The sequence below is a fragment of the Coloeus monedula genome (assembly GCF_965178545.1).
Source record: "Coloeus monedula genome assembly, chromosome: 13".
Taxonomy (NCBI): domain Eukaryota; kingdom Metazoa; phylum Chordata; class Aves; order Passeriformes; family Corvidae; genus Coloeus; species Coloeus monedula.
The window spans coordinates 4,995,474-5,021,222 of record NC_138793.1 but is presented as its reverse complement, the minus strand read 5'-3'; the positions used below and the strand labels follow the sequence as shown (position 1 = coordinate 5,021,222).

The 25,749-nt window shown below is 40.4% G+C and overlaps 1 protein-coding gene across 1 annotated transcript in view; it reads right to left on the bottom strand.

Annotated features, from left to right (window-relative positions):
• The window catches only part of LOC309577748 (neural-cadherin-like), a gene marked incomplete at both ends in the record, with an annotated part of 59,372 nt that extends 39,007 nt beyond the window's left edge, over nucleotides 1–20,365 (bottom strand). Inside the window, 4 exons of the mRNA XM_082289967.1 lie at nucleotides 1,444–1,648; nucleotides 4,060–4,285; nucleotides 5,349–5,546; nucleotides 19,342–20,365. Coding sequence (XP_082146093.1) covers nucleotides 1,444–1,648; nucleotides 4,060–4,285; nucleotides 5,349–5,546; nucleotides 19,342–20,365 — 1,653 coding nt within the window. The remainder of the gene's footprint in view (nucleotides 1–1,443; nucleotides 1,649–4,059; nucleotides 4,286–5,348; nucleotides 5,547–19,341) is intronic.
• Nucleotides 20,366–25,749: the final 5,384 nt, after the last annotated feature.

Genomic DNA, 25,749 nt, shown 5'->3' with positions numbered 1-25,749 from the left:
TTACTAACTTAAAGGAAAATGGACCATCTGCTTGCCAAGCACCCTTTTTCCATTATCTTATCTTACAACACTTCTGTGATTTGTAACACTAAAAACTCTACTGCCAAGCATATTACATTTTAGCAGTATAAATCTCCAAGACCGGGTTCTGAATTCAATTACAGCAGCACAAATCAGATATAAGTGGAACTGATCCCCAGGAAAGTGGTCACAGCCCCTAGCCTGACAGAGCTCAAGGAGTGTTTGGACAATGCTCTCAGGCACAGGGTGCGATTGCTGGGGTGTCTGTGCAGGGCCAGGATTTGGATTCAAACCTTGGGAGTCCCTTCCAACTCTGGAGATTCTGCGATTCTGGTAAAGCAAGTAAGAGATACAATTTTGCCTCCAATGTCTTCCCAAATGCTTTCGAATCTGTGTCAAATACAAGTCCACAATTGCACAGTTTACACTCCCAACAGTAAGGAGTGTGTAAATGGGCCTTTCTGGTGGCTCATCCTGCTGCACTGCATACACTTGGTTGAGGCATTCTGCATTACAGAGCAACAGGCAGAGCTGTTTCCATGAGCCTTACAGAGCAGATATGCATGAACTAGAGCTGCTCTGTCAGCTATTGAGGTTGTATCAGTGCAAAGCAGGTACAAGTTAAACTACCTCTAGGCTAAATATATTTGTAAAATCATCTCATAATCCTCTTTTGAGTCATATTTTACCATTCTTCATCTTGTAGTACACAAAAGGGTCAACAGAAACTATCAGGCTCTGGTGTGCTACAGCCAGTGTTTGTTACATTGGCGTACTGCTACCCTGTCTCTCTGTGTCCTCACACTTGATCCTTAATAATTCTGTCTCCCATTCTCTATCTTATTTCCTGCAGCAGGAACAAACTCATATGGCATGCTTTTCCTAGCTCAGTGAATCTCTGAATTCAAATAACTGTAATAACTATATTAAGAAATATTTGCTGTCAAACAGCTTTCTAAAATACCATGAACCATCAGCTTTTAATATCAGTGAATTTTTATTACTTTCTTGTTTCACAAGTTCACTTTGCGTTCTTGATATGAAACAAATAGTTCTTCGTCCTGCCTTTATTTTAGAGTGGAATAATCTCAAATGTACATCATACTTGATGAAGGTAGAGTAAGACAAAACCTGATGTCTGACTTGGCCACCTCCATTTCCATGTGTTACCAGATAAGGCTTGGGATATGTGATGGGATGGCATACCGATCCCTCAGAAACAGTCTTTAGAGCACCTGCAAGAGTGAAATCTAAAAGTATCTAAACCAGTCCTCAACATCCCCCCCATAGACAGAAAGACTTTTAAAATGGGCAGCGGAATAGCCAGCATGTGGAAATGAGAGCTCCTGGTGAATCTGTAGAAAATTCAAAAGGATGAGGGAAAATGGAAATGCACACAGGCTGCTGGAGGGGAACACCTACCTCAGCAGCACTGCTGAACTGCTCCCCGTTCTCCTCTGCTCTGACCAAAAGAAGGTACTGGTGGGGGCCACTTTCATAATCCACACTCCGAGTTAAACTGAGCTCTCCGGTTGCCCGATCAATACTGAACAGACCCCCAGGATTAGTGAGCAAACTGTAGCTCAGGGATTTCTTTTGATATGACACAGCAGTGACTGTAAGAAAGCTGCATTAAAAAAATAAGAAAAAGAGAGGACTCAAGGACATAATACAACATTCTGAAAAATGTGACAAAAGCGATGCATATCAGAAATGATGGTGCAACCCTGTAGGTCTGCTCAGAGGTATCCTCAATGAAGTCAGTGACAGCTGTATCTAAACACCAAATTCAAGCATTTTGTTACACAGTAGTTCTACCACCTTGGGGTTAAACAGATAAAGACAGGATTCTTGGAAGCAGAACACAGTAAGGATTAAAAATGCAGGAACAGAGGATTTAATTTTTGCTGCAGCTGAATTTGCCTGGTTCAACTTTCTTCTATGGTAGTGATGGTTTTCAGGCAGGAAACTAAAAGATAAAGCAAGATGAAAAAGATTTGTTTTAATAACAGCACAGTAAGTTTGCTGCAGTCATACCATCCTAAAGTTCCAACAGATAACTGCAAAAGGATAAAAGTCAGGCCCTAACAGCAGTGTATGTTACAGCTTACACTGGACATATATTTTTAGCTCATCTGGCACTATCTTTTTTCCACTGAAGTCCAATGTGTTTAAGGTTTCAAGTGGAAACACCCACAGTAAAAGAAAAAATCTAAATATTTTTAAAGGATTTAATCCTGAAAACTAATTTCTCAAGTTCTCTTGCCTTAACAGGCAGGTTTCCTAAGAAAAAGAATTCCATCTCCCAGGATAACACACCAACATGTGTGATCCTGTGACAAGTACAGTCAAAAAACACAAACTCATTTTGTGCAAACTCCTTTTTTTCCCCCCCTTGTATTCCTATGCTGCTGTCCTCTCACTTTCCTTTTGGTGCACCACTGAACCAATGGCCAACACTGCTGTAGGTCATTATCTCACTTTAGTTTTCTCCTGTATTTTCCTATGATGAAGTCTCACAGGCAGTTTCAGCCAGTGCACGACTGCATTCCTGCCAACAGGAATTATTCTGCCCTCCTTCTAACTCCCTGCCCTGGCTGCATGTTCAAGCCACCTCTCCTCTCCTGTCAGCGCTGAGGATCTCAAGGCCATGCTGGGAGCATATTTAACAATCCAACTGAAAACTTTTTCTGCCTCTTTTGTCTTTGTATCCCCTCGGCTCAGCCTGCCAATACAGCTGTAGTTTATTGGTGTTACAGGCAGACCAAAGGAAGAGAACGATTTGGTAATGCTCCTCTGCTCAGCAGCAGCCTTAAATCAGGCTCTAATTGGGAAATCATAAACCCAGAAATCTGGTGCATGACAACAACTCTGTTCTCCTGCATACTTGGGTAATTGGCACAATTTAAATATGAGAGCTTTAGGACTCTAAATGATTTTTCATGTCTATTTCTGGCCAACACATTACAGAAACAACATGCACACTTTCACTGTGTATATTCAAACCTCTTCAGATGTAATAACCACACAAAATACTTCATTCCTTTTGGATATTACCAAGTCATTTCACCCACTGACTAACCTACTATCATCTGAGGTGTACAAACCTATTCCTAATAGTGATAAAAAAGTTATGAATAATTTTATTTTTAATTCTAAACATTATTGAACCTGAGACAGCAGGTACCTGCTAGATGCTATAGTATTTTGCAGTTATTCCATTTCTTTTATGCCTGTGCAATTTAATTTCATTGCAGTTTTAAAGAAAAACCTTGTTATCTACGATTAATTTTTTTTTTTTTAATCTTAACAGTCCTTGGTTATTTAGACACTGCAAAACAATGTTGCAGACTGAACAGTAACACCACAGATAATACAATATGAGTAACAGCTGACCTGCCACAGAAGGAACACATTGACTGGACAAAAGTATTCTCAATTCAAGTGGAAGAAAAAATATTTAAGAACAAAACAGCTTGGAAAAGAAGGGACTGAGCATTCAGGTGGACTTATGTTACTAACACTTTCTGTGATATTTCAATTGACATGGCTAGACAAAGGATGGAGAAATAAAATGAAAAGTTCTGTGGCATCTTCATTTTAGCTCAGTTTGTCATTGTGATGAAGACAGTAAAAAGAATCTTGGTTGTTCCAATTTTCACGTGGTGGAGAAGGCACTTCTCCAAATTTGACACATAATGTATTCTTTCACACATGGTATCTCTCTTCATGACATAACAGTACTAATTTGTATTCTGCATTTGGTTTGAAAATTAAGACACAATCAGCATCTACTAATTGTTTTCATATAATTTCAAAAAGTAAGAAAGCACAATTATTCAATACCACTTTTCCCTGTAAAAGCATGACTAAAAAACACATCATCAAGCTGGTCTGGATCACTTCTATTAAGAGACCTAAATTGCTTCTCACAGTACCTATTTATGATTCACAAACAATACCAAGGCTTTGGGGAGATCAAACAGAAGTCAAAACCAGGAACACAACCTCACTGCATTATTTTGAGCTGTTACTTACGGTTCTCCTTGTGGGGAGCTCTCAGGAACATACACAAAGTACGACATGTTGGTGAACTGTGGTGGTCGAAATCCAGCAATTACAGAAACAGAGGCTGGAGACCCTCTGCTTCCAAGTTTATCTGCTGCTATTACAGTCAGCAAATATTCCTTGTCCCTCACCAATGGCAAACCTGTTGTTTTAATCCATCCAGTGTCCTTCTCAACTTCAAATCTGTCTTCACCACCTAAAAGGAACATGTCCAAAAATTGTCATCATCAAGAACATTTTTACTTGATTAAAATTAGGAGAGAATACAGTGTCAATTACCAAGTTGGCTTTGACTTGATCATGGCTTTGACTTTGGCATGATCAGCATGCACACTAAAGTTCAAAAGTTTGTTTAGAACTTGGAAATCAGTCATTACATTCATCATTCATCACTGCATTTAAAAATTCCATTGCACTTCTCTAGACAATTATCACTCTTCTTTATCATTGAATTATAAAATGGTTTGGGTTCAAAGGGACCTTAAAGCTCATCTCATTCCACCCCCTGCCATGAGACCAGCTTGCTCCAAGCCCTGTCCAACCTGGCCTTGAACACCTTCAGGGATGGGGCCGCTTCTGTGGGCAACCTGTGCCAGGGCCTCACCACCCTCAGAGGGAGGAATTTGTTGCCAGTATCTCATCTAATCCTGCCCTCTGTCAGTGTAAAGCCATCCCCCCTTGTCCTGCCACTCCATGCTCTTGTAAATAGTCTCTCTCCATCTTCCTTTTAGCCTCTGATACTTCTGTTGCCTGACCCTAAGTATCCCTTACCAGAAAATACTCTGCTGGAGAGGTATTGTTGTTCCCCATCTGCCCAGACAGTTCCAAACTATTACTAAAGTTTCTTAAAAGGAGACACAAAAAAATTAGCACTGAGTTTGCACTAGCTCTGCACAACCCAGACCTTTAAATTTTGTTACAAATGAATCAGAAGGGATAGGAACATGAACCCTCCTCTCCACCCCACGAACCACTCCTCCACATGCTGTCTCATAAACACAGTCACCACTGCCACTCCCTTGCCAAAGCCTTGGGGAATACTGACCGCTCCAATCCCCATCATCCCCCGGGGATATATATAGGCAGGAACTCAACTTTGCAAAGAAATCTGTCCATAACCATCAATAAAAGTTGATTTTTCTCACACACAGAACTGAAGGTTTATGAACCTTTTGCAGGAGGAAGGGAAAATAATGCTGAGGATAAAAAAGTCACAATAGTGAAGCATATTACACAGGAATGGGAGGGTTAAAATTTACCTTCCAAGAGAAAATATTCTACAGTTCCATGGATCCCTTCATCTGCATCCACAGCAAGCAGCTTGTACACTTCAGTACCTCCTGCAGCCTCAGGGGAAACCACAGCCAGGAAGGGGAAAGGCTCCATGGCCCACTCAGGGACGTTGTCATTCACGTCTGCCACAGTAAGCGACACATGCACCAAGTACCAATCCTTCCCTAAAGGTCTCAGGAAAAGGAAGAAATAATTAGACAGCTACTTCATGGCACTCAGAGTAACAGAAACCTATCACAACCTGAGTGTGCACTTACTGCAATACTGTTGGCACATAATGCAGAAAAACCTGGAGTTTAAAGCTGTTCTGGAATGACCAGCATCCAGACACAATGTGGGGAAGAATTAACCAGCTGAACTGCTGAACTGCAAGACTGGGGCCACCTATATAATGTTTTTCTAAAATCTCTTCTTAAGAAAAATCATAAGTTATTAAATTTTCAAACTTTAAATACCTGTTTTCTCAAAAGTTTTTTCTTTTTTTCTGAAGAAAAAAAAAAGCATCAAATATTTTGTTTACACAAATTTACAGCAACTCTGAGTTTTGCAAATTAAATACATGTTGCCAAAAAATTCTAACCAATCTACCCTAACCAGTGATTTGCCCTTCTATAAATTTCACTGAAATCCTAATATAGTTTTCACTCCTATTTAAGTTTAAATACTATTAAATACATACAGTCAAAATCCAGAAGAACAAACCACCACAAAATGGAACTATCAAATTTTCCAAAAGTCAACAGCATAAGATCCTTAAAAATTGAGAAAAAAAGTATTTATTATACTTTTACCAGTATTAAATTAACCCATGAGCAGAGCTCCTAATAAACAATAAACATCAGGCAAGCGTTGCTGAAAAGGTGGCAGAAAAGACACATGAGACAGTGATGGAGCGAGGGGGGGGGGGGTTAACTGATAATTATCAGTAACATCAGGGAACAGAGTATGAATATAACTTGGGCCTTTGGGCCAGTTTGGCTTCCAGCAGAGTGGCACTGACCTTGTAAATATTCTGCTACAGAAGCCAAGCTGAGTGTTCCTGCAGGCCATCTTTAATGCCTCTGGCTCCAGAAAAGTGAGGCATTCTCCCACTGTGGCTCCAAAGGCAGCCCAACTGCACTGACACTGCACTTTGCTCCAGCCTGGAATGTGGCCCCGGAAAAAACAGCCATCTACACTTACAACATGACTTATCCACAAGTTTAATAATGGATGCAAAGTCAGAATTTTTAAAGTTGGTGGTGTTAATACTTGATTTAAGTGTTGATTTATTATTTATGCATACATAAAAACATACAGACATGCATTTATTTTCAAAACAGCTCTACAGGAATTGAAACAACATACAAAAAGGAACATCTAAAATTACCAGTTTTAATTTAAAACTAATTAGCAATACAAACAACTTAGTATTTAAGTATATATTTAAGTAGGAAGTGCTGCCAAAATATCTAATGTTGTAGACAGGGTTATGCTGCTAAGGAGACCTATTCTCCCTGGAAGTTCACTTAGGCTGAACTGCTGTACTTCTTCTCCCTCTACTGCAGAGTGACATCCCCCTCCAAAAAACATCGACATTCCAACTAAAATCTGCTCCTTTGTGTGAGGTGTGCATTTACTGAAGTCATCCCTTCACTCCCACCGAGGCACCCCCTCTTGCAGCTTCAGTTTTCCATACTCAGAAGTTCCTGTCTGCTGGCACATAGCATGTTTAGCACAGCATATCAGAATCTGCAATCTCTGAACAACCAGCTTGTAGACTATTGTAAAGAAAACTCCTTGGTGTTGTGACTGGCAAAGTCAAATAAAAGTTTCTTAGTTTACATTCCTGAGACTTAATCCATCACAACCTTTAAGTACATTCTATTTTTACCCAGAAAATTCTCTTACTAGAAAAATCAGCAGTCACCCAGGATAATCACTGAGGCTCTCTTAGTTCACCTTGTAAAACTGTATTAATTCATCTTTATTTTAAATCTGTGAGTACATGGCTTTTTTTTTTGTTTGTTTCTCTAAAGAGCAACAAAAAGTCTATTGACAGTAACTTGTTAAATCCAAATTAATTTCTTTGTAATTACACCCTATATACAGAATCTCATGTTCCAGGGAATATAGTATCAGTTTACAGTAGCACATATGAAAAAACAATGCCTGCAGCAAAACCCCTAATTTATACAATAGTAAATTACAGAAGTATCAGTTTCCTGAAAAAGAACCTGTATTGGGTTTGCCCATTAAACATGCCTTGCACCACTGCAGAACGTGGATACATGCAACACGTGTTCTGACACTTTTCATGGCAAAATTCCCAGTTACCATGTACATCCAAGTCTTAAAAAATCTTCTTGACTGTGAGACAACCTGTGGGCTATGTATTATTGCACCTCTGCAGACAGAAGCATTGGGAGGCCCGGTGTAAGGATGCTCAAGTCAGCTTCTCTAGATAGATGTTTATTAAAACAGTGCATGTGAAGCCAGTTTCCAAAGACAAACTCAAACTGCCTTGCTACAAAACACACCAAGGTGAGAGCACAGTAGCCCACTCTGCTGTAGCACTTCCCTTGTAGTCCCCCAGGTATAATTCCCTTCAGCACTCAGACTACGAAAAGCAGCTGCTTTGCTTTCTCCTCTCTATAGAACAAGGGGAAAAAAAGCCAAAAGAAGCTGAAAAAAACTTTAGAAAAACCCAAATATGTCAAAAGCAGCAGCATGTGTATTACTTCTCATTACTATACTAAATAGTATCAGACGTGTTTCACACAGACATGTCTCGTGTCAATGTGTGTTTCAAAAGTCCCAGGCCAGCCGGTCCAAGATACTTTAAGAAAATGCAGAGGAGGGAACATGCTGGACATTGATCCAAGGTTAAAACACACCACAGCAGCACACACCAGGGGGAGTTCTAAATGAGAAGTGCCAAATGCAATCAGTGACTGCTTGAATACTCCTAAGATTTTAATTAAAAGGTGTCCAAACAAAATAGCTGCAAAAGGGAAAGTTAATGTCACGAATTGCCTGTCTCTTCTCAAAAGAAGAGCTCTGGTGGAAGCTGCCCCAAGTTTGTAAATACCCACTGTTAGCCTAGTCTGCCCAGGCACACTGTGGGCTTAAAGTAGCAGCACTAAATTAGAAGCTGAGTTAAGAACCTTTGAAAATCTGCCCCTATAATAGCAAGACCTATTCAGGATTTGAATGCTACCTCGGTAACCCTGCTGGGAGTAGAACAATTACTGATGTTTGTCTCTCTGGAGTCTGGAAACCACTCTCCTAATCAACCCCCGAACTCCCTCTGGTTCAAGTCCTGCTAGAGTTCCTAATACATGTGTATTCATCTATCAAAAAGTAAGTCCCAATTGAAGAATAATTCATTTTTATTGAAGAAGTAGTAATAAATCTGGTTACAAATCCCACTTTTGTCACTTAACCAATGCCAATTCACTGAAAATTAATATGCTGGTACTTAGAACATATTTGTAACTGAGAAACAGTTGTAAGAAAACTCTGCAAAAGTGCAAAAGGACCAAGTTTGATCCTCACATGCTCTAACAAACTTTATTGCTCAAGAACTCAAAGGACCTGGGCACATTCCTCCAGGTACTTGTATTTTAACAGTTAGGAGACCTTAGTGCAATTCTGACATCTTGGCAAGACCAAAGCTTTCAGCCATATGTTGGTTACCTCTGAAACGTGAATAATCCTAAGAATTTTGTTAGGACAGTCAGTAGGAACTGCAATGAAGGTAATGGCTTTAAGTGACCAGCATCTATTTCCCACTGCATATGACCCTACAGATCTTATTGGTATATTATCTTCTTCCATCAACCCCAGACAACCTGATTCATAAGAAAAAATGCTGAATAAATCATCATGATTTCCCAGATAAAGGCAGTCTGGAGGAAAATGACTGCAAGTAAGTTTTCCCTTGACTGCATACCATATATCAAAGGAAAAACTACAGCAGAAACACCAAACAGGACTGTACTTCTCTGCAGAGACCTACAAATGTGACCTGACAACTTGTGGAAAAAACATCAGGGTGTCCACCGAAGCATGACAGGACAAGGACTTGCCAGAGGACAACAAATGTGATGAAGAGACTGACAGCAACAATAATGTCTATTTAATATGTGGATGTCTAGCAGGACAATGCATTAAGGATTTCAAAGTACATGTTTGTGAACATGATTTTTTCAAGCATAACGCCACATTCTAATTAGCACAGAAAGTATTGTAAAGTTTTTGCTTCATTGTAATTACCATGACACACACATTACTAAAGGCAGTCTCTTGTGTTTTGTAACTGGCACAGCTGCTTCCTTAAAGAACAGACCTTAAACCAGAATTTCAACTCATTTTTAATAAGGTGCATAAAATTAATTTTCTCCCTTACTAACGAAAATTATTTGTGCTTCAAGACAGTGGATGGAAGAAATCTTAGAAATATTCACCTCTCTATAGTTCAGGTGTCTCAATGCCTCTGTCCATCAAAACATCCCCCATGTGTACCTTACAGCTGTATTAGTTATATATATATCACTATATGAATAGTAACAATACATTCTCATGCATCTGCATTCATATATTATGATTAAGGGTAGTTTTTATTAGTAGTATATGTGCAGTAATATTGCTACATTATGGGAGAAATAATATGTTACAATTCCACTCAAATCTTAGCAGAAACAGCTTAAAACTGATAATCCTCTGTGGATTTGGGTTAAGTCCTACAAACACACAGAGAGGTTCTACTGAAATTATCTGTTCCCAATACCAGGCCCTGACAACCAGTGGAGACAATATTCAACAGTGCAAGTCAACCACTACTGAGATCCTAAGTCAGGAATCCGACCTGGGCTTCATTTTCCCAAAAAAAATTTTCAAACTGTTGTGTAAATATGACACCAATTAAAACTGCCTCAATATTAAATGCTAGATGTTTGACTTTCAAGCCAGGCATATCATAGGTACCTTACACAATGTCACCCATTCAAAAGAAATCCTTCTCAAAGAATGGTTCTGCTAATTAGATTGTTGGCACACACACAGATTTTGCATTTGACAGATTTTCTTCCTTAGCTTCAGAGAAAAGAAAAAGTTAAATTGCTTTCTCATAGATACTGAGCAAGAGGAGATAAAACACAAAATGGCCCTTGCTGATCATAAACATGACAGTAACATAACACTGGAGCATCTTATGCCAAAAATCAGTATTTTTAAAAGTCATAGAAAGTAATACTTCATATTCAAAAGGGTAAAACCATCTTTTTATTTAACCAGAAAGTATCATTCCTCTTATTTTTCTTCAGTATGAAAATTAATGTAAAAACAGGTTCACTAAGCAGATTGCTTTTCCCATGTATTTGTAAACACCACTTATTTGCCCTTCGCAGTATCAAATCTAAGCCCTCTCTACAGCTCTCTTTTCAATTTATACAGAAAACTAAAACTAAAATTATAAACTCTAGTCCAGAGGTTTTTCCTACTTTAGATGCTTAATTCCCTATTAGAGTCAATTCATGTATCATCAAAAATCCTTCTTAGGGCAGCTCATCCTGAAGTCTGCTTTTTTTCTCTCCGATATTCCCTCCAGTTGGAATTACTTCTTTTTAACTTAAAATTACTGACAAAAGCTGCTGCACTGAAATTCTTTCCCTATCACCAAAAGTGATCTTCATAATCCACTGCTGAAACCTCATCATAGGTATCTATCTATAATTGCTTATTTTTCATGCCTATCTGTGGTGGAAAACTGATAAACAGAAGGATTTATTATACTGCCTTGCTCTGAAATCCAGCCACATTAGGTAAGGTAATACACTGGCTGGCCCAAGTTTCTGCTCACAGGAAATATATATGTCATCACTCACAATTTTCATCCTTTGTGAAAAAAACAAAAAAGAATTAGATAACTTGCTGGGAAGTTTAATCATAGCAAAAATGGAAATAAATCGTAAAGAGTCATTAAAAAAAATAGAGAAAGAGTTTCTAAAACATCTAAACAGCAATAACAACAACCAAACAAAATAGGAAAAAGCCTTAATACTCATATCCTATGAAGACTGGGTTATACTTCTCACATCAAATTTAAGATATAGAGAGGAACTTAGGAACAGAAAGCCTTCTCAAAATCATGAACCTCTTGGGACAGTTCAAGTTAAAGACTTCTCAAAATTGAAGAACATACTGAATATTACAAAAAGCAGTCAAATATCTTGATGAGATAATGGTTCTCTTGTGCTTTAGGTTCTTTATGGCTTGTTCACCATTAATTTTCTGAGAAGGGGTTTTAACATAAAGTAACACGAACCAGTTCCTCCAACCTGCTACTGCAGCTGGTTGTAAAGATTAATTGGATTGCAGAGAGATATTGCAGACTGATAAATCCTGTCATTTCATACAGCAACTAGAAAAAAAATATTCCCCCACCTACCAATAAAGGGTGGCAGGAAGAAGGCAAGGGCTTTAATACTTAATTATTCAGTTAACAGCAACTTTTGAAGGCTCTTCTGGTTAAACCAAGACTTGAAAATCATGCCTGCTGAAACTGTCTGTTTGCAATTTCAAATACTGTAGGTCAGAGTTGCCTCTAAACCCATCTCTTTTTACCATGTCAAATTATAAAAGATGCTGTCAATCTGTGAAATCCAATGTACTCTCAGACTTCTGATTGCATTAGGATTATATGACTGTCTTTTCTCTCAAAAATCCAATGGATAATTCTAAAAGACAAGACTTGAAAATAAAATCCTTATATTCATTAAAAATGTAGGCTTCTCTGCATCAGTGTAATTGATAAAACTGACAATGCCAGACATTCTGATTTTAAAAATATGACAATAGAGAATATGTAGTTGACTGAACATGTCTCTACAATTGTGGACAAACATTATACATTCCTTGAATGTACTGAGGGACGAGGTATTATATTATCATGATTAAACAATAATGGCTGAGAAGCTGGGTTGCTCCTGGCATTTTCAGGTCATTACAATTTATTTTTAAAAGGAGATTATGAGAGTGTTAAAAGTCTTGCAAGCCTTGAGGTTACTATTGCTATTACAAACTGCCCTACATCCATCAGCAAATTAAGTATGCAAGCTGGTATTTTTCTTTATGGTTTTGGGGTTTTTTTTTAAGTCGCTCCCACTTCTAAGATTCTTACATTAAACAGACAAATGTTTTTTGAAAACTCGGGGGTTTTTTGTTTGGGTTACTGCAAGTTAAATATTTTGGAGTTGCTTGAGATGATATTGAAGTTTTGAAGACTCCTTGCAAATATCATACTGTGCTATTTTAAAACCTCATTCTATAATATGTCTTCATGTAAAATACCTACTGACATAGGGTTTGGGAAGATACATTTTCAGAAAAAAATCTTAATGCCCTAAGCCTCTAGCTGCAATCAGGAGAAATCACTTTTTCATACCATAACATGAGATAAAAGCTACTGGTTATTGTACCCAGTCCTACTGTATATCCTTCCAAAAAATAGGACAATTATGCACAAACATTTCTCTACTGTCATTTCTGAAAATTCCTGAGGTATATGATGGGCTACTTTTAAGTACAGTAGTTAGCTCATTCATAAAACATAAACCTTCTAAAGAGATAACTTTGATGGGCTCAAGCTGGGGACAGCCCACATTCCCTCCTAATATGCCTCATCTTTATTGCAGATAGAAGAATGACAGTCTGGCACATCTCTGCTCCTTACCATCATATGGCTTTTAAAATAGAAGTTAAAGCAAACCAGAAAACAAAAGTAAAGAAAGCATCAGAGGAGCTCAATGATCATGGCAGAAAGGATGTTAGCATAAATAACCATTTAAAAGACATCAAGGTGATAACCATGTTATCAGGGACTTCCCAGGGTGGCATCAATCAGAGTGTGGCAGTCAGAGAAACCAAGCATGCCCAGATGTGAAATAATGACTGCAAATTAATAATCACAACAGACTCCTTAAATAACAAAACGTGTGTCTTAATTAATTACTATTGATTGCCAAGAAGCATTATCCTAAGAAGAGCACTTGGCTAAAGCAGGAGCAGCTACTGCACCATTGCAAGATGGGAAGTTCTCTTGAAATTTCCCTTAGAATTTCTTGGGGAAAATCCAGCTTGTTTCTCTGTAGTCTTTCCAGTGCAAGGAGGTGGAAAAAAAAAGAAAAAAAAAAAAAGGTAAAAATGCCACCACAATCAGTAGCCTAACCAAGAGAGCCTGCTGTTCTTCCTTGGATCATTATGGAATCATACAATGATTTGGGCTGGAAGGGACCTTAGAGCTCATCTCATTCCTACCTCCTACCATGGGCGGGGACACCTTCCACTAGAGGCCCATCCAACCTGGCCTGTATGTTCCATAATTTATTAGTTCTATCAAACTGTCACATTTGTGCTGAAATTTAGTTAGATATTGAGGAAAAAAAATGAAAAAAAAAAAAGTTTGTTTCTTTTGCAGAAACTGAATGTTTGAGATGATAAACAGCCAGAAGATCTAAACAGCTTTGGTGTTCAAGTCACAGCAGTCTCACTTTAATCTGACTGCTTGGAATAGAAAGCAGATAATTTGAAAACATTCAGACTGATCAAACTGGTGCTCCACAGCTTCCTCGGACAATCCTTTCTACCACAAATCAGTAACATTCCAAGCCTGTAAACACCCATAGCTATTCTGAATGCACACAGAACATACTTTTTTTTTTTTTTACTTAATTGCATGAAACCCACTGCAGTTTAATGAAACCCATCTGCTGGATAATAGATGATGATTTCAACTTAAGCTCAGCTTGAAGTGTAACTGTTAACAGCTGTAATTCATGAAAGAGGTAATAAGAAATGTAAAAGGCAAAACATCACCCAGAAGCTACTTAATTCTTAGGGATGATCCCCCCAGAATCAATACAGCTAGTAAGGGACTAAGGCCTCAGATGAAATTAAAACAGATGATCCTTGACTTCCAAGCATGAAATCCTTCAAGGTGAAAATATTACTAAAATTGGTACTCCACTCTCTGTGTTGATTTAAACAGGACAACTATATTAAAAATACAAGTGACTGCTGTTAACTGTTGGAAGGCATGTGAAACATCACCCTCAGTGAATCCACTGATAAAAAATGAACGGCAGGAGATTACTAAACTAATGCCCATGGATCAAATAAGGTCAAGGGAGCTTGAGACAGCAGGATTAGAGAGGTGGGATCTTTAATGCACTTCCCCCAAGCACTAATGGAATAATAATGGCTCCTTCTCAAATTAAATGCTACCCCACGTTGAAGTATTAATGTGTATGACAGTCTAAGAAATTTTACCTTCTGCTCACTGAGTAAAAACTTAAAAATAGCATTATGCTTTTGCGAAGAATAAATTGTGTCCCAATAAATGGAATGGCATAAAATCCTGAAATGCCACAAAAAAACATGAGCATAACCATCAGTCCTTCCAGGCAAGGTTAACTGAAGACTGTAACTCAGGGCTGAGTGATCAAGGGGGTCACTAGAGGAATCTCCTCCTCAAGAACCATGTGCCAAAAAACATGTTAAGCCCTGAAATTCTGGAATTCTATTTAGCATTTCATGGCTCAAACTAATGCATGAGGTTTTCCTAGTGTTTCCCTTTGGTTTGGGGTTGTAAAGTTTGTGTCTTGGTTTCTTTTCTTTTGCATAAAATGTTTGCTAATTAGGAAAAATGTAAAGATTACCAGGCCATACTTTAATTTCAAGGGGTTTTGGCTCTCGAGATTGATTTTTCTGTCCAGTGTCAAGGCAGAACCTCACAGCACCTTCCAATACCTGAAGGAGCCTGCAGGGAAGCCAGAAGGACACCCTTTGTCAGGAATTGCAGTGACAAGAAAAGGAGTAATGGGTACAAATTGAAAGAGGGGAAACTTAGGCTAGATGTTAGGAAGAAATCTTTTACTGGGAGGGTGGTGAGAAACTGGAACAGGTTGCTCAGGGAGGTTGTGGATGATCCCAGCCTAGCAGTGTTCAAATCTAGGCTGGATAAGAGCTCACCTGAAGTTGAGATACCAATTAAGGCGCTATCTCCTCTCTCGTCCAGGCTCTGAAACTTCTCCACAGGCACAGGAGAACCCATTCCATTAAAAAAGCACTTAGCACTACAAGTCCAGATTTTTCTGTTGCTACTTTCTAGTGACTAATTACTGCCTCCAGAAAACAAAAACTATCATGAAACAAAGTCTACAAAGTATCAAATAACCACAGAGATACACTGTGAATAAACAGACCTAATAACATACTATTTCCTCTGCAGATTGCAGATAATTTTACTATAGCGGTAAAACAGACAAAATTGTTATTTCAAAGGATTTTAAAAGGATTATTTTTGGCATCTACATTAAAAAAAAAAAAAAAATTACATTTATAACCAAAATATGTCCAGTCACAAAGTAACCACAGCATGTAATGCACTGGTAATGACAATAATTATAGTGGTAATTTGTGCAAATCACTACCAAAAATCTTAGAACTAGACTGCAGCTTTGCCAAAAAACCTCTAATCTGCATGCTGAAGAGTTGTTCATACAGAAAAAGTCCCTCAAAGCTACCCCTGACACAGGAAAACATATATCAGCACAAAGCCTATGGTCTACTAAGAAATACTCCAGGTAGTGAGGAGTGAGTTACGTTGGTAGTTACTTGCCAAGCCAAGTGGAATGAGCTCATTTAACTCATACCTTCAATAACTCAGAGAGAGAAAACCCTTCCTTGTCATGTACATGTGGAAGATATCTGGATATTGAGGTGCTAAAGGTCTGGTTGCATCTGGAACACCAGCCCTGGACACACTGCTGTGCTGATTACCCAGGACAGAATCAAGATGAACAGAAAAGTATTTAAAATTCTATTTTGGCTGAAGGGCAAAAAATAAACAAACACACAGCCTGTTACATGCCACTTGAACTGCTCTATAGAAAAGTTAATTCGAGAACAGGACTGAACCTCCAACGCAGTCCATCTTATGAACTGAAGAATGGGAGCTGTCACAAACTAGGAAGAAACTGCTCAATGTTGTCTTATTACCATATACCCATCCTCTTGCTACTTTTTTGAGAATTCTCCATCAGTCAAAAAAAAAAAAAAAAAAAAAAAAAATCAACACTTGTTCCTAGACATGCATTAGGACCACTTGTGGCACAATGCTTTTAAGCACTCTTTGCTACTGTAGGTAATGAAGTGCACATTACAAATGAATCACAAGAAACTACATTGAAAAGATAAAGGAAAAGAGGGCAGACTTTATATACTGAAGTATTTAAACATCTTGTCTTATCCTTGACATCAGTGCCTGGGTTGAGAAGAGAGTAATGACAGAATTAATTATTGGTTCATTTTCAGTTCTCAGTTACCAGGCAGCAAGAATAGGACAAAGTGGAAAAAAACCTGAAGAAATTAATACAAGTTTATACCGCTTGAACATAAATGGATATCTGATCTCATAAGCTCTAATACTAGAAAACCACAGCTACTGGAATGCTTATGGTTAAGCGTAATGCAAAATAAGTGACCACAAATGTTAAAAGCAAAGTAAATAAACTGGAGAAAGAACAGGAACTTGCACTTTTATTCACAACAAAATTCAGTGTAGCCATCTCCACACTTAAATTCACCCTGAAAGTTCACTTCTGTAAATGCTGTTTTCTCCTGGAGCTTTTGCAATATTCTGCATCTATTTCAGACTAAGTAAAACACGTAGTTATGCTAGGCATCTTTCTCCTACCCCTTCCCTTTGGTTATCTTTTTTAAGATTACTGCAGTTTGGATTGTAAGGAGAGAGACAGAACTTTTAAATCTGCATTTTAACTCCTATAAAATGAATGTATAAGCATTCTGCAACTTGAGTTTTGAAAGTATCAAGTCATTATTAAGCTTTAACTGATGAAAATAATAGTATTAATAAGATGTATTTTGAATTTAGTCTCCTTTAAACCAAGAAACTTCAAATCACCACTATCTAAAGTATGGCATCTGGACTGTCCACAATTAATTGCTGTCTACCTAATCTCAGAGTCAGAACTTAGTCCTACATATTTCTTAGAGATTTATTCTCTTACTACTACATACTACCAGCGATAATTTATCAGGCTAGTGGAAAACACTCCAAACTACTTAGTGAAACTACATGACAGGGAAAAAAAAAATCCCTGGAATTAAATTAAAAGTTGTTTCAGATTTTTTTGAATTGCATTAGCAAGCATTGCCTTGGAAGTGAAATCTCGGGCATGACAGAATGACAAGCTCTGTTCCAGGCAATCTCAGAATTTTATATTCAGACTAGATAAGAGAAAAAAAACCATCACAAAGGTGAGACCAGCAGTAACCAGGGGCAAGGTTAGCTACCACTTTTCTAACAACATCTTCTTGATCCTGACAGAGGGAACTGTGACACCAACAAACGGCTGGAACTTGAGCTACATGACAGAGTGGGTGAACATCCCAGCAGCACACTCGGATTGACCCGATGGATTTTGTCACTGCCTCGGAGTAATGACATTCCCCTTGGCAGGCAGCCTTGCTCAAGACTGAGGAGCAGGTATGGGACACAGAAAGCGCTGTGTTTTGGAAATTGGTCTATCAAGCTCTCGGTGTGCAGCCAAAGCTCAAGATGGAACACAGCACAAAGCCAGCGCAAGTGACTGACACCAACACGCGACAACGACAGGCACGACAAAACCCCAGAGAGAACGAGAGAAGGATCTGAGAGCTGCTCCTCAGGACCCGAGCGAAAGGAGCTGCTGATGTAGCCTGCTTCACAGGGAGAAGTATCCATGTCACTGAAACTGTCAGCACTAATTAGAACCCTGCAGGCATCCTCAGGGATTTCACAGACACCGAGGAATAAACTGCCTCTCACTCCGATGGGCTGCCCCTCAGTCAGAAAACAGACGCGATAAGGGAAAGGAATCGCGTGGGAAGCTTTTCATCTCTCCCGCCTGCGCTGCTCTGTGGCTAAGGGAAATCACTCTGAGCAGCTGCACTGCTGAGAAGTTAATCGTTTTCACAACCACTAGAAGTCACATAATGCCAAACCCTTCCTAAACCTATTCAAGATGAAATCAGGCCAACCAATTTCGTTCTTCTGACAAGATTTTCTCCAGAATACTCGTTCTGGGCAAACTTTGGAACATTGTTACAATCAGAAGTAACATGAAATTTAAAAAGAAACATGGTGAATATGCAGAGATATCCACCATTCATAAATTAAAATATGCTTAAACGAATCCGTATTTTCATAGGTAAAAAAATACTAACCACGATGACAATTAAAAAGGAAAAGATAATTTTTAAAAGCAGTATGTGTAATCAGTAAATGAAGTTAGCTATTCCATTTAACTTGAGTAAGAGCTTGCGAAAAATGACAATTTATGTCACAGATATGCCATTTTAATGGCGCACATTGAACTCGTGAGGTGCTTTTCTAAAATAACAGCTACCTAAACATAAAGGCTCCAATCCTGCAAAACCCACACCATGCTTGTGGGTCAAACGCGCTCAACTTTAACAGTGACTCAAAACTCAATGGCTTCAGCTGCATGCCTCAAGTTAGGCACTTACAGGAGGAGAGCTATGGGAACATTTTAATAACAAACACCTGTGTGTAAGAAGCGTGCTATATCTAACACACTGTGCCTCAACCACTCACTAAGAATTCTAACCGATGAGACACTTAAATTCTACTGACACCTTACTGCTCCAAGCATTTTCACACAGTTGTACAGTACACTTTCCATAAGCTACGTAATACTTCTTGTCGCCTCCAGTGTTTTAATATTAATGATTTCCAGATTTAAAAGACCCAAACTACATTCCACAACATAACTGTGTACGACACCTGATGCTAAACCACAGTTAGATGCTTGTTGTCACTTGGGGACAAACTGTTCTCCGACTCCCTGATGGGACAAGACCACTACTTCGTCTCAGACTTTATCTAACACCCACCTCTGCGCTCCTGGACGCGGACGACGAGCTCCCAGGCGGCCACCGCCTCCCTGTCCAGGGCCGCGCGCAGCGTCACCTCGCCGCTCTCTCGCTCCACGCGCACCGGCGACTCCTCGACGGGCGGCGACAGCAGCTCGAACCACGCGGAGGCAAAGCGCGCGGGGGCCAGGCTGGCCAGCCGGGTGCCCGGGCGGGCGTCCTCGGGCAGGGCCAGCGCCAGGGGCGCGGCGGGCGGCAGCGCGGCCCGGCGGCGGCGGCGGCGGGGCGGTGGCGGGAGGCGCTTGGGCTGCGGCAGCACCTCCAGCTCCAGGGGCTCGCTGAGCAGCGCGGGCCGGCCGCGGTCCCGCGCGTAGAGGCGCAGCGGGATGGGAGCGCGCAGGTGGAGCAGGGAGCTCACCAGCACCACGCGCCCGCTGCGCGGCACCACGAAGAAGTGCGCGCTGCGCGGGAGGGCGAAGTAGCGCAACTCCGCGTTGGCGCCCGCGTCCGCGTCCTCGGCCCGCGCCTGCCACACCTGGGACTTCAGCGCCAGCGTCTCCTCCACGCGGAGCTGCGCGGAGCCGGGGCCCACGAAGCGCGGCGCGTTGTCGTTGTCGTCCAGGACGCGCACGGTGAGCGCGGCCAGCTCCACGGGCGCGGCGCCCTGGGGCGCGCAGCGCTTGCAGCACAGCCCCAGGCGGAGCGAGTACAGCGCCCGCGCCTCGCGGTCCAGCGGGCGGCGAGTGCGCAGCCACACGCGGGCCGTGCGCGCGTCCAGCGACACCTGGAAGTGCGAGTGTCCCTCGCCCAGCAGCTGCAGGTGCCAGCGGCGCCCCTGCACCTTGGCGCACCAAGGCTCGGGCCCCAGCCGCGTCAGGGGGATGCTGAGCCCGCGCACCCGCGTGCCCGCCGGGCGGTTCTCCGCGACGTGCCCGTCGAACGAGGGTGTCCTGCGCGGGGCGGCGCGGGCGGCGGCCAGAGCCCAGCACAGCAGCAGGCAGCCGGCGGCGCGCCGGGCTCCGCGCCACGCTCCGCGGGGGCCCATGCCGGCTGCGAGCGGCAGCGGTGTCCGGCGGGTGCGCAGCGCTGCCCAGCGCGGCCCGGCCCTGCCCTGCCCGTCGCTCTCCGCAGTGGGCGGGCGGGGAGGGGCCGGGGCACGCGGGGCCGCTCCCGCCCCCTCCCGTCTTCCCCCGGCCCGAGTTCACGCGGAGTGAGCGGTCCCGTGCGCCTGCTTTAGGATGTCCCCGCTGGGCGACCTGCCCAAATTATCTCGCTGATGTAACAATCTACCACTCTTTTTGCCTCCTCCAGCGCGTCACCTTCCCCAGCAGACAAGTTCTTCGTCCACTCGCCGCGGGCATTAGTGCACAGGTGATGTCCTGCCGTCTGTCACATGTCAAACAGGATCTCCCAGCACTCCGGTGTCCCCTGAAAACATTTTATTGTTGATTTGTAGACAGCTACCTATTCTAAAATGCCAGTTTTGCGCTCAGCTTGTACTTGAATGCTGTCACTGACCTAAAGTCGCATCTTTGATCACAATTAATCGGTTCCCTAATACCTCCCGATTTGTGAAGGTAAAAAAATTCTTGTTGAAATGTAGCTTAACTAAAGAATGTTTCTGGTGAAAACCAGAAAGAAATATAATCCAACATTTACTTGCCTGTTTGGATTTTTGGAGTAAAACTAAAAACCCAGTAAAACTAAATTTCACCATGACTACAAAAATCAAGGATGTTGTAGCACAAGTTACTAGATTATGGAATTCCTCTTCAAAACAGATCAGTGCTTTCAAGAATAAAGTCAAACAATACGAAATCGGAATTGGCTATGTTTACGTAGTACATGAATCATTTAAGATTAGGAATCATTCTGAGATTAAAGAAGAGCAAAATAATAAAATATACTCCATATTAGTGACATTACTCAAATTTCATGAGACTGAATAATGTTTACATTTCTTATAAAACTGTGTGTTTCCCTTATATGTCCCACCCAAGACTGTGAAAAAGTTCATAAACATTAAATTGTACCTTCCTGTAAGCCTTTTAGAGAAACTGGTTGCTTTTGGGGGGAATTAGCAGTCCAGGATCAAGTAGGAAGCCTATGGAAGGCTGAGTAGAAAGACTCAGAATGAAAAATCCAAGTGCTCTACTATTACCAACATGGAGTGACCTTCTCTATTTCATCCTGCAAGCAATTAAGGAGATACAAATCATCAGCTTCACAAATTAATATATTCTCTCCATTTATGCCTCCCATTGAAATGTCTGTACAAAAGCATGCTCCTATACGGGATGTTATCTTCAGTGCTTTTGTGGGGGTTCTTTTTTGGTCTTAAAATAGAAAATTTGTGAGTTCTGTGGATGTGTACAGAGCAAATGGCAATGAAGAATGGAATGGGATGGGAAGAACCCATGATTTTGTCACAAATATTTACATGGCTTCAAGATAAAAGGATTTTTTTCCAAGAGTTTCCTAACTACAAGGAATCTACAATTAGTATTTGGTCAGATTTTGATCAAACCATTTTGTGAGATCATTTTAGTGAGTTCTGTTTTCTACATCAAATAGGATTTCCCTCTAAAAACATACCAGGAACAGTATTATATTTCTCAAGGTCTTTCACTTCTGCATCAGAAGTTCAACAGATAAGTAATTTAAACACACATGTGGTTCTAACAGACTAAAGATGAACCTCATTTATGATTTCAAATGCAGAATTCAACCTACATTATTCTAATCAGCACGTAGAGAGGAAACTGGGAGACGGCACAAGGTTTTTTTAGAAAAAAATAGAGACTTTATACCATTTTTTGTTAAAAAAATAAAAGCATGTTGATTTTTATAGTTCACTGCCCTATAGTAATTGTAGACAAATACTTGAGACTCTCTAATCCTATTACCCACTCTGCAAATAAGTGGGAATCTAAATTGGTGCCCTGGATATTTGTATAGTCAGAATCCTTCTGACTGCAGCCCATCTGCAGAAATCCTGACCATGGTGGCTTTACAGTACAAGATCCCCAGGTCTTCTACTTCACAAGTTTGCTGAGATCTAGAATGTAATAAACTTCACACATCATTTGCTTCCTTTTCCTGACTGTTGAACAGCACTCTCTGAAGTTCCATCAGGGTTCTCTGAATGTTCCAGACCATTCTCCCATTTACAAAAACTCCCTTTATTTCTGTTCCCTCTAACTTTGAATTTGTCAAGATGCACCAATTCTTCCATTAAAGCAAGAAATTTTTTGTTGGTCCTGCCTTGAATTACTTGTGTGCATCTTTTATTACAGTAACTTGAAGTTTCCCTCTTTTCTCTCTGTAAAATCCAGGACTTACAACTCTCAGAATACACCTACATACCTGAGAATAAATCTCCTGCCCAGGCTCACAGGCTGCACAGATCCTTGCAAGCTTGGAGCGCAGGTGAGCATCGTTTCCAGAGATCTCACATGACAACAGATATCTCCTGGTCACACACAGCATCAAGTACAACCAACCTGCTGTTGGTTCACCTGTGTGACCAGGTGATGGCAAGGCCAAGACAAAAACATAATCTCTGCCAGGGTTATGAATTCATGTTTGGTAATTACTGAATTGTAAGTCTGTAACTTACTGATTTATATACAAACATGATTACTTACAGAAATATCATGACAAGCATTTGATGCAGAATTTGCAGATTACAAATTAGAGTTCCTCTGAAATATGAGCAGGAAATATTCTGAGGAGAATCTTGCCTTAACTTTATGGGACTGCAGTGTCAATATTGAGGCAGAAGAGAAGAACAAGGCATTCTTCTTGGTTTACATATACCTTGTAGATGAAGAGCAGGATGGCTTAGGGAAAAGTGGGACAGTCAACTTTGCTTTTGATCAAAAGGCAAATATGCCTGAAGCAGTGAGTGCTCTTGACTGCCACATACTCAATAGCTAGGTTTCCAGGAGAAGAAAGGGGCTGGAAATCCCCTAGGATCTTTTACTATAAATAACTTCAAATATATAACCATAACAGAATTAATTGACCCCTCTGGAGCAAGACATTGTATATGTCACCAGGTGCACCCAAGAGACATTCCTCTCAAGCACAAGTCTAAACCTTCAGGAAGGGCTCTGCTCTGCTGCATATCCAGACAAAGGAAGCTCTTCCTACACTGTTTACTCCTCACTCAGGATTCTACAAGTGTCTTGGCAAGCAGCTCTGCAGCATCCAGCCCAAAGTGACACAACAGCCCCCATGTGATTTTAGTTGGTTTGTACATTGTCACTTTTTATAACAGCACTTGTAGCTCCATTTTCTCAAATGCAAGTACAAGTGATAATCCTTTCCTGTACAATTTTGCAAATTAAACCTAAATTATTCAGAAGTACAGCTGCTGTTTTCTAATCCTTGCTAGTTCTTTGTGCAGCTTTCTCTCTATAAGTCACAATTTTTTCTTGGAATCTAGTGCTGAAATGAGTGCAAGAAACACCTTCTGTCATGCTAAATGCAGAATTCTTCCTCCAAAAGGGAAAAGCTAGTGACATTTTCAGTATCTTTCAGTATTTTATAACAATTACTTTCCAGTTTATTTCAACCAGCTGGAAGACCCTTTCTGCTGTTAAGCATAGTGTGCTATATACAAGTCCAAGAAGGTTAGAACAAATGTTTTTATTACAATAATGTACCTAAATGGACATACCTATGCAGTCAGAAACACCTCCTACATGACTTATAATCAAATTAAATCAGCTATACAGCCATATCAAGAAGTGACACCCGAGGTGTGTTGAAATCAGACAACACAGTCACGATCGGTTGTCACTGAATCCCACTCTAAAGGTATACTCTGTTTTCCTTGGCTGGTGCCTTACTGCTTACCAATAGAAATGCATTAATGATAATGTCAGTAAACAGTTTGAAAACCTTTACAGAAAAGCTGTTCTTAAACTCCTGAGTTTTCATGTGATAAAGTTTTTTTGACACAGGACTGACACAGAAAAGGTAATTTAACTTATTTTTTAAAAAATAATGATTTTTGCATGACTTTATCCTACTCGCTAAATACTCATTTTTCTCAGAACTATGTTCCACCCCCATAACTGCCTTAATAAAATGTCTATGTGAGAAGCAGACTGCTGTTTTCACATTCAACACATAAAACACAACAAATACATATGCCCAACACTAAATCTTAATAAACATTGTTCCATTTTTTTTCAATTATTTGTATATATGCAGTAAACATAAAGAATCCATTCATTCTTCCTTATCTTTCCTATTTACAAGCGTAATTCTCTATAACTTCAATATCTTTTGGTTTGGTCATCCCATTTCTCTGTGTGAAACCCAAACTATTTTTACCTCAGCAGAACTAATCAGAAGAACAATTTACATTGTCAGAATGTGCAGATTTGGCAAAGAAAACGTATCTGATTCCATTCTGCCTAGCTTCCAGCAGAAGCCACGCAGGCTTCTGGTGAGCTGCTCAGCATCTGGCCAAAAGGACTGCTGAGAAACCTGGTCTTCCAGCTTCCCCAGTTCTGGGAAACACATCATTGGACTGCAGCCCTATGGCTTGGGATGTGAAGGCTTCCAGGGTCTGGAGCAGACAACTGCTACAAAATCAGGGAGCCCACATCTGCCAAGGTCAGAAGCTCTGAAAAACACAGATGGACTGACCTAGATCCAGTGTCCAGTGTAACATTCCTCCATAGAGACTTTCTGGGTTTGAGAGGGGTTTGGTCCTAGGTAGAAGGAAGCAAACTTTGAAGTATCACACATGAGCACATTTAAGAGACAGGTGACAAGACGCTTCTATAGACAATCCTTTGAAAAGCACGTTTGTTTAAATAACTACAAGCACTGTGACAGTGCTGTGCACTGGTGTAGGGTTCATTTGAGGTGTCTTACACTGTACATCACAATTAGCAAGGGTGTCAGTCAGAACAGTTATTATAAGAAATATTCTGGTTTAGTCAGTAATAAGGAATCATATACTGCCAACAAGGGCAGAAACCACCTTTAAAGTAATTATCTTCATCTTTGAAAATTAAAGAAGCTCAACAGTGATATAAACCTAAACTAATATTCTGATTTATCTAACTTACACTTCGTCCTCTTACATGTTAAAAATACTCAAGTATATTAATGCTGGAGATCTGGAACCCAAAACTTATGGCTGCTGTAGAGGGGATACAGAGAAAATATTATTGTCTCTACAGCCCAAAGAATCAGTGAGGAATGATGCCTCTGTGAAGAATTAATCTTTCACATGATATGAATGTGTGGTGAGACAAGCTGAAGGCAGTCAGTGTACCTCTTGTTTAATTCTGTTGGAAATAACTGCAGATAAAGGACTGTTCAGGCAGCAGATTCCCTGCTTTCCTCATAATAGAGTTACAATATTCACTTTTGTCCTGCTCCCCTCCCCTGTCCTAGAACAGC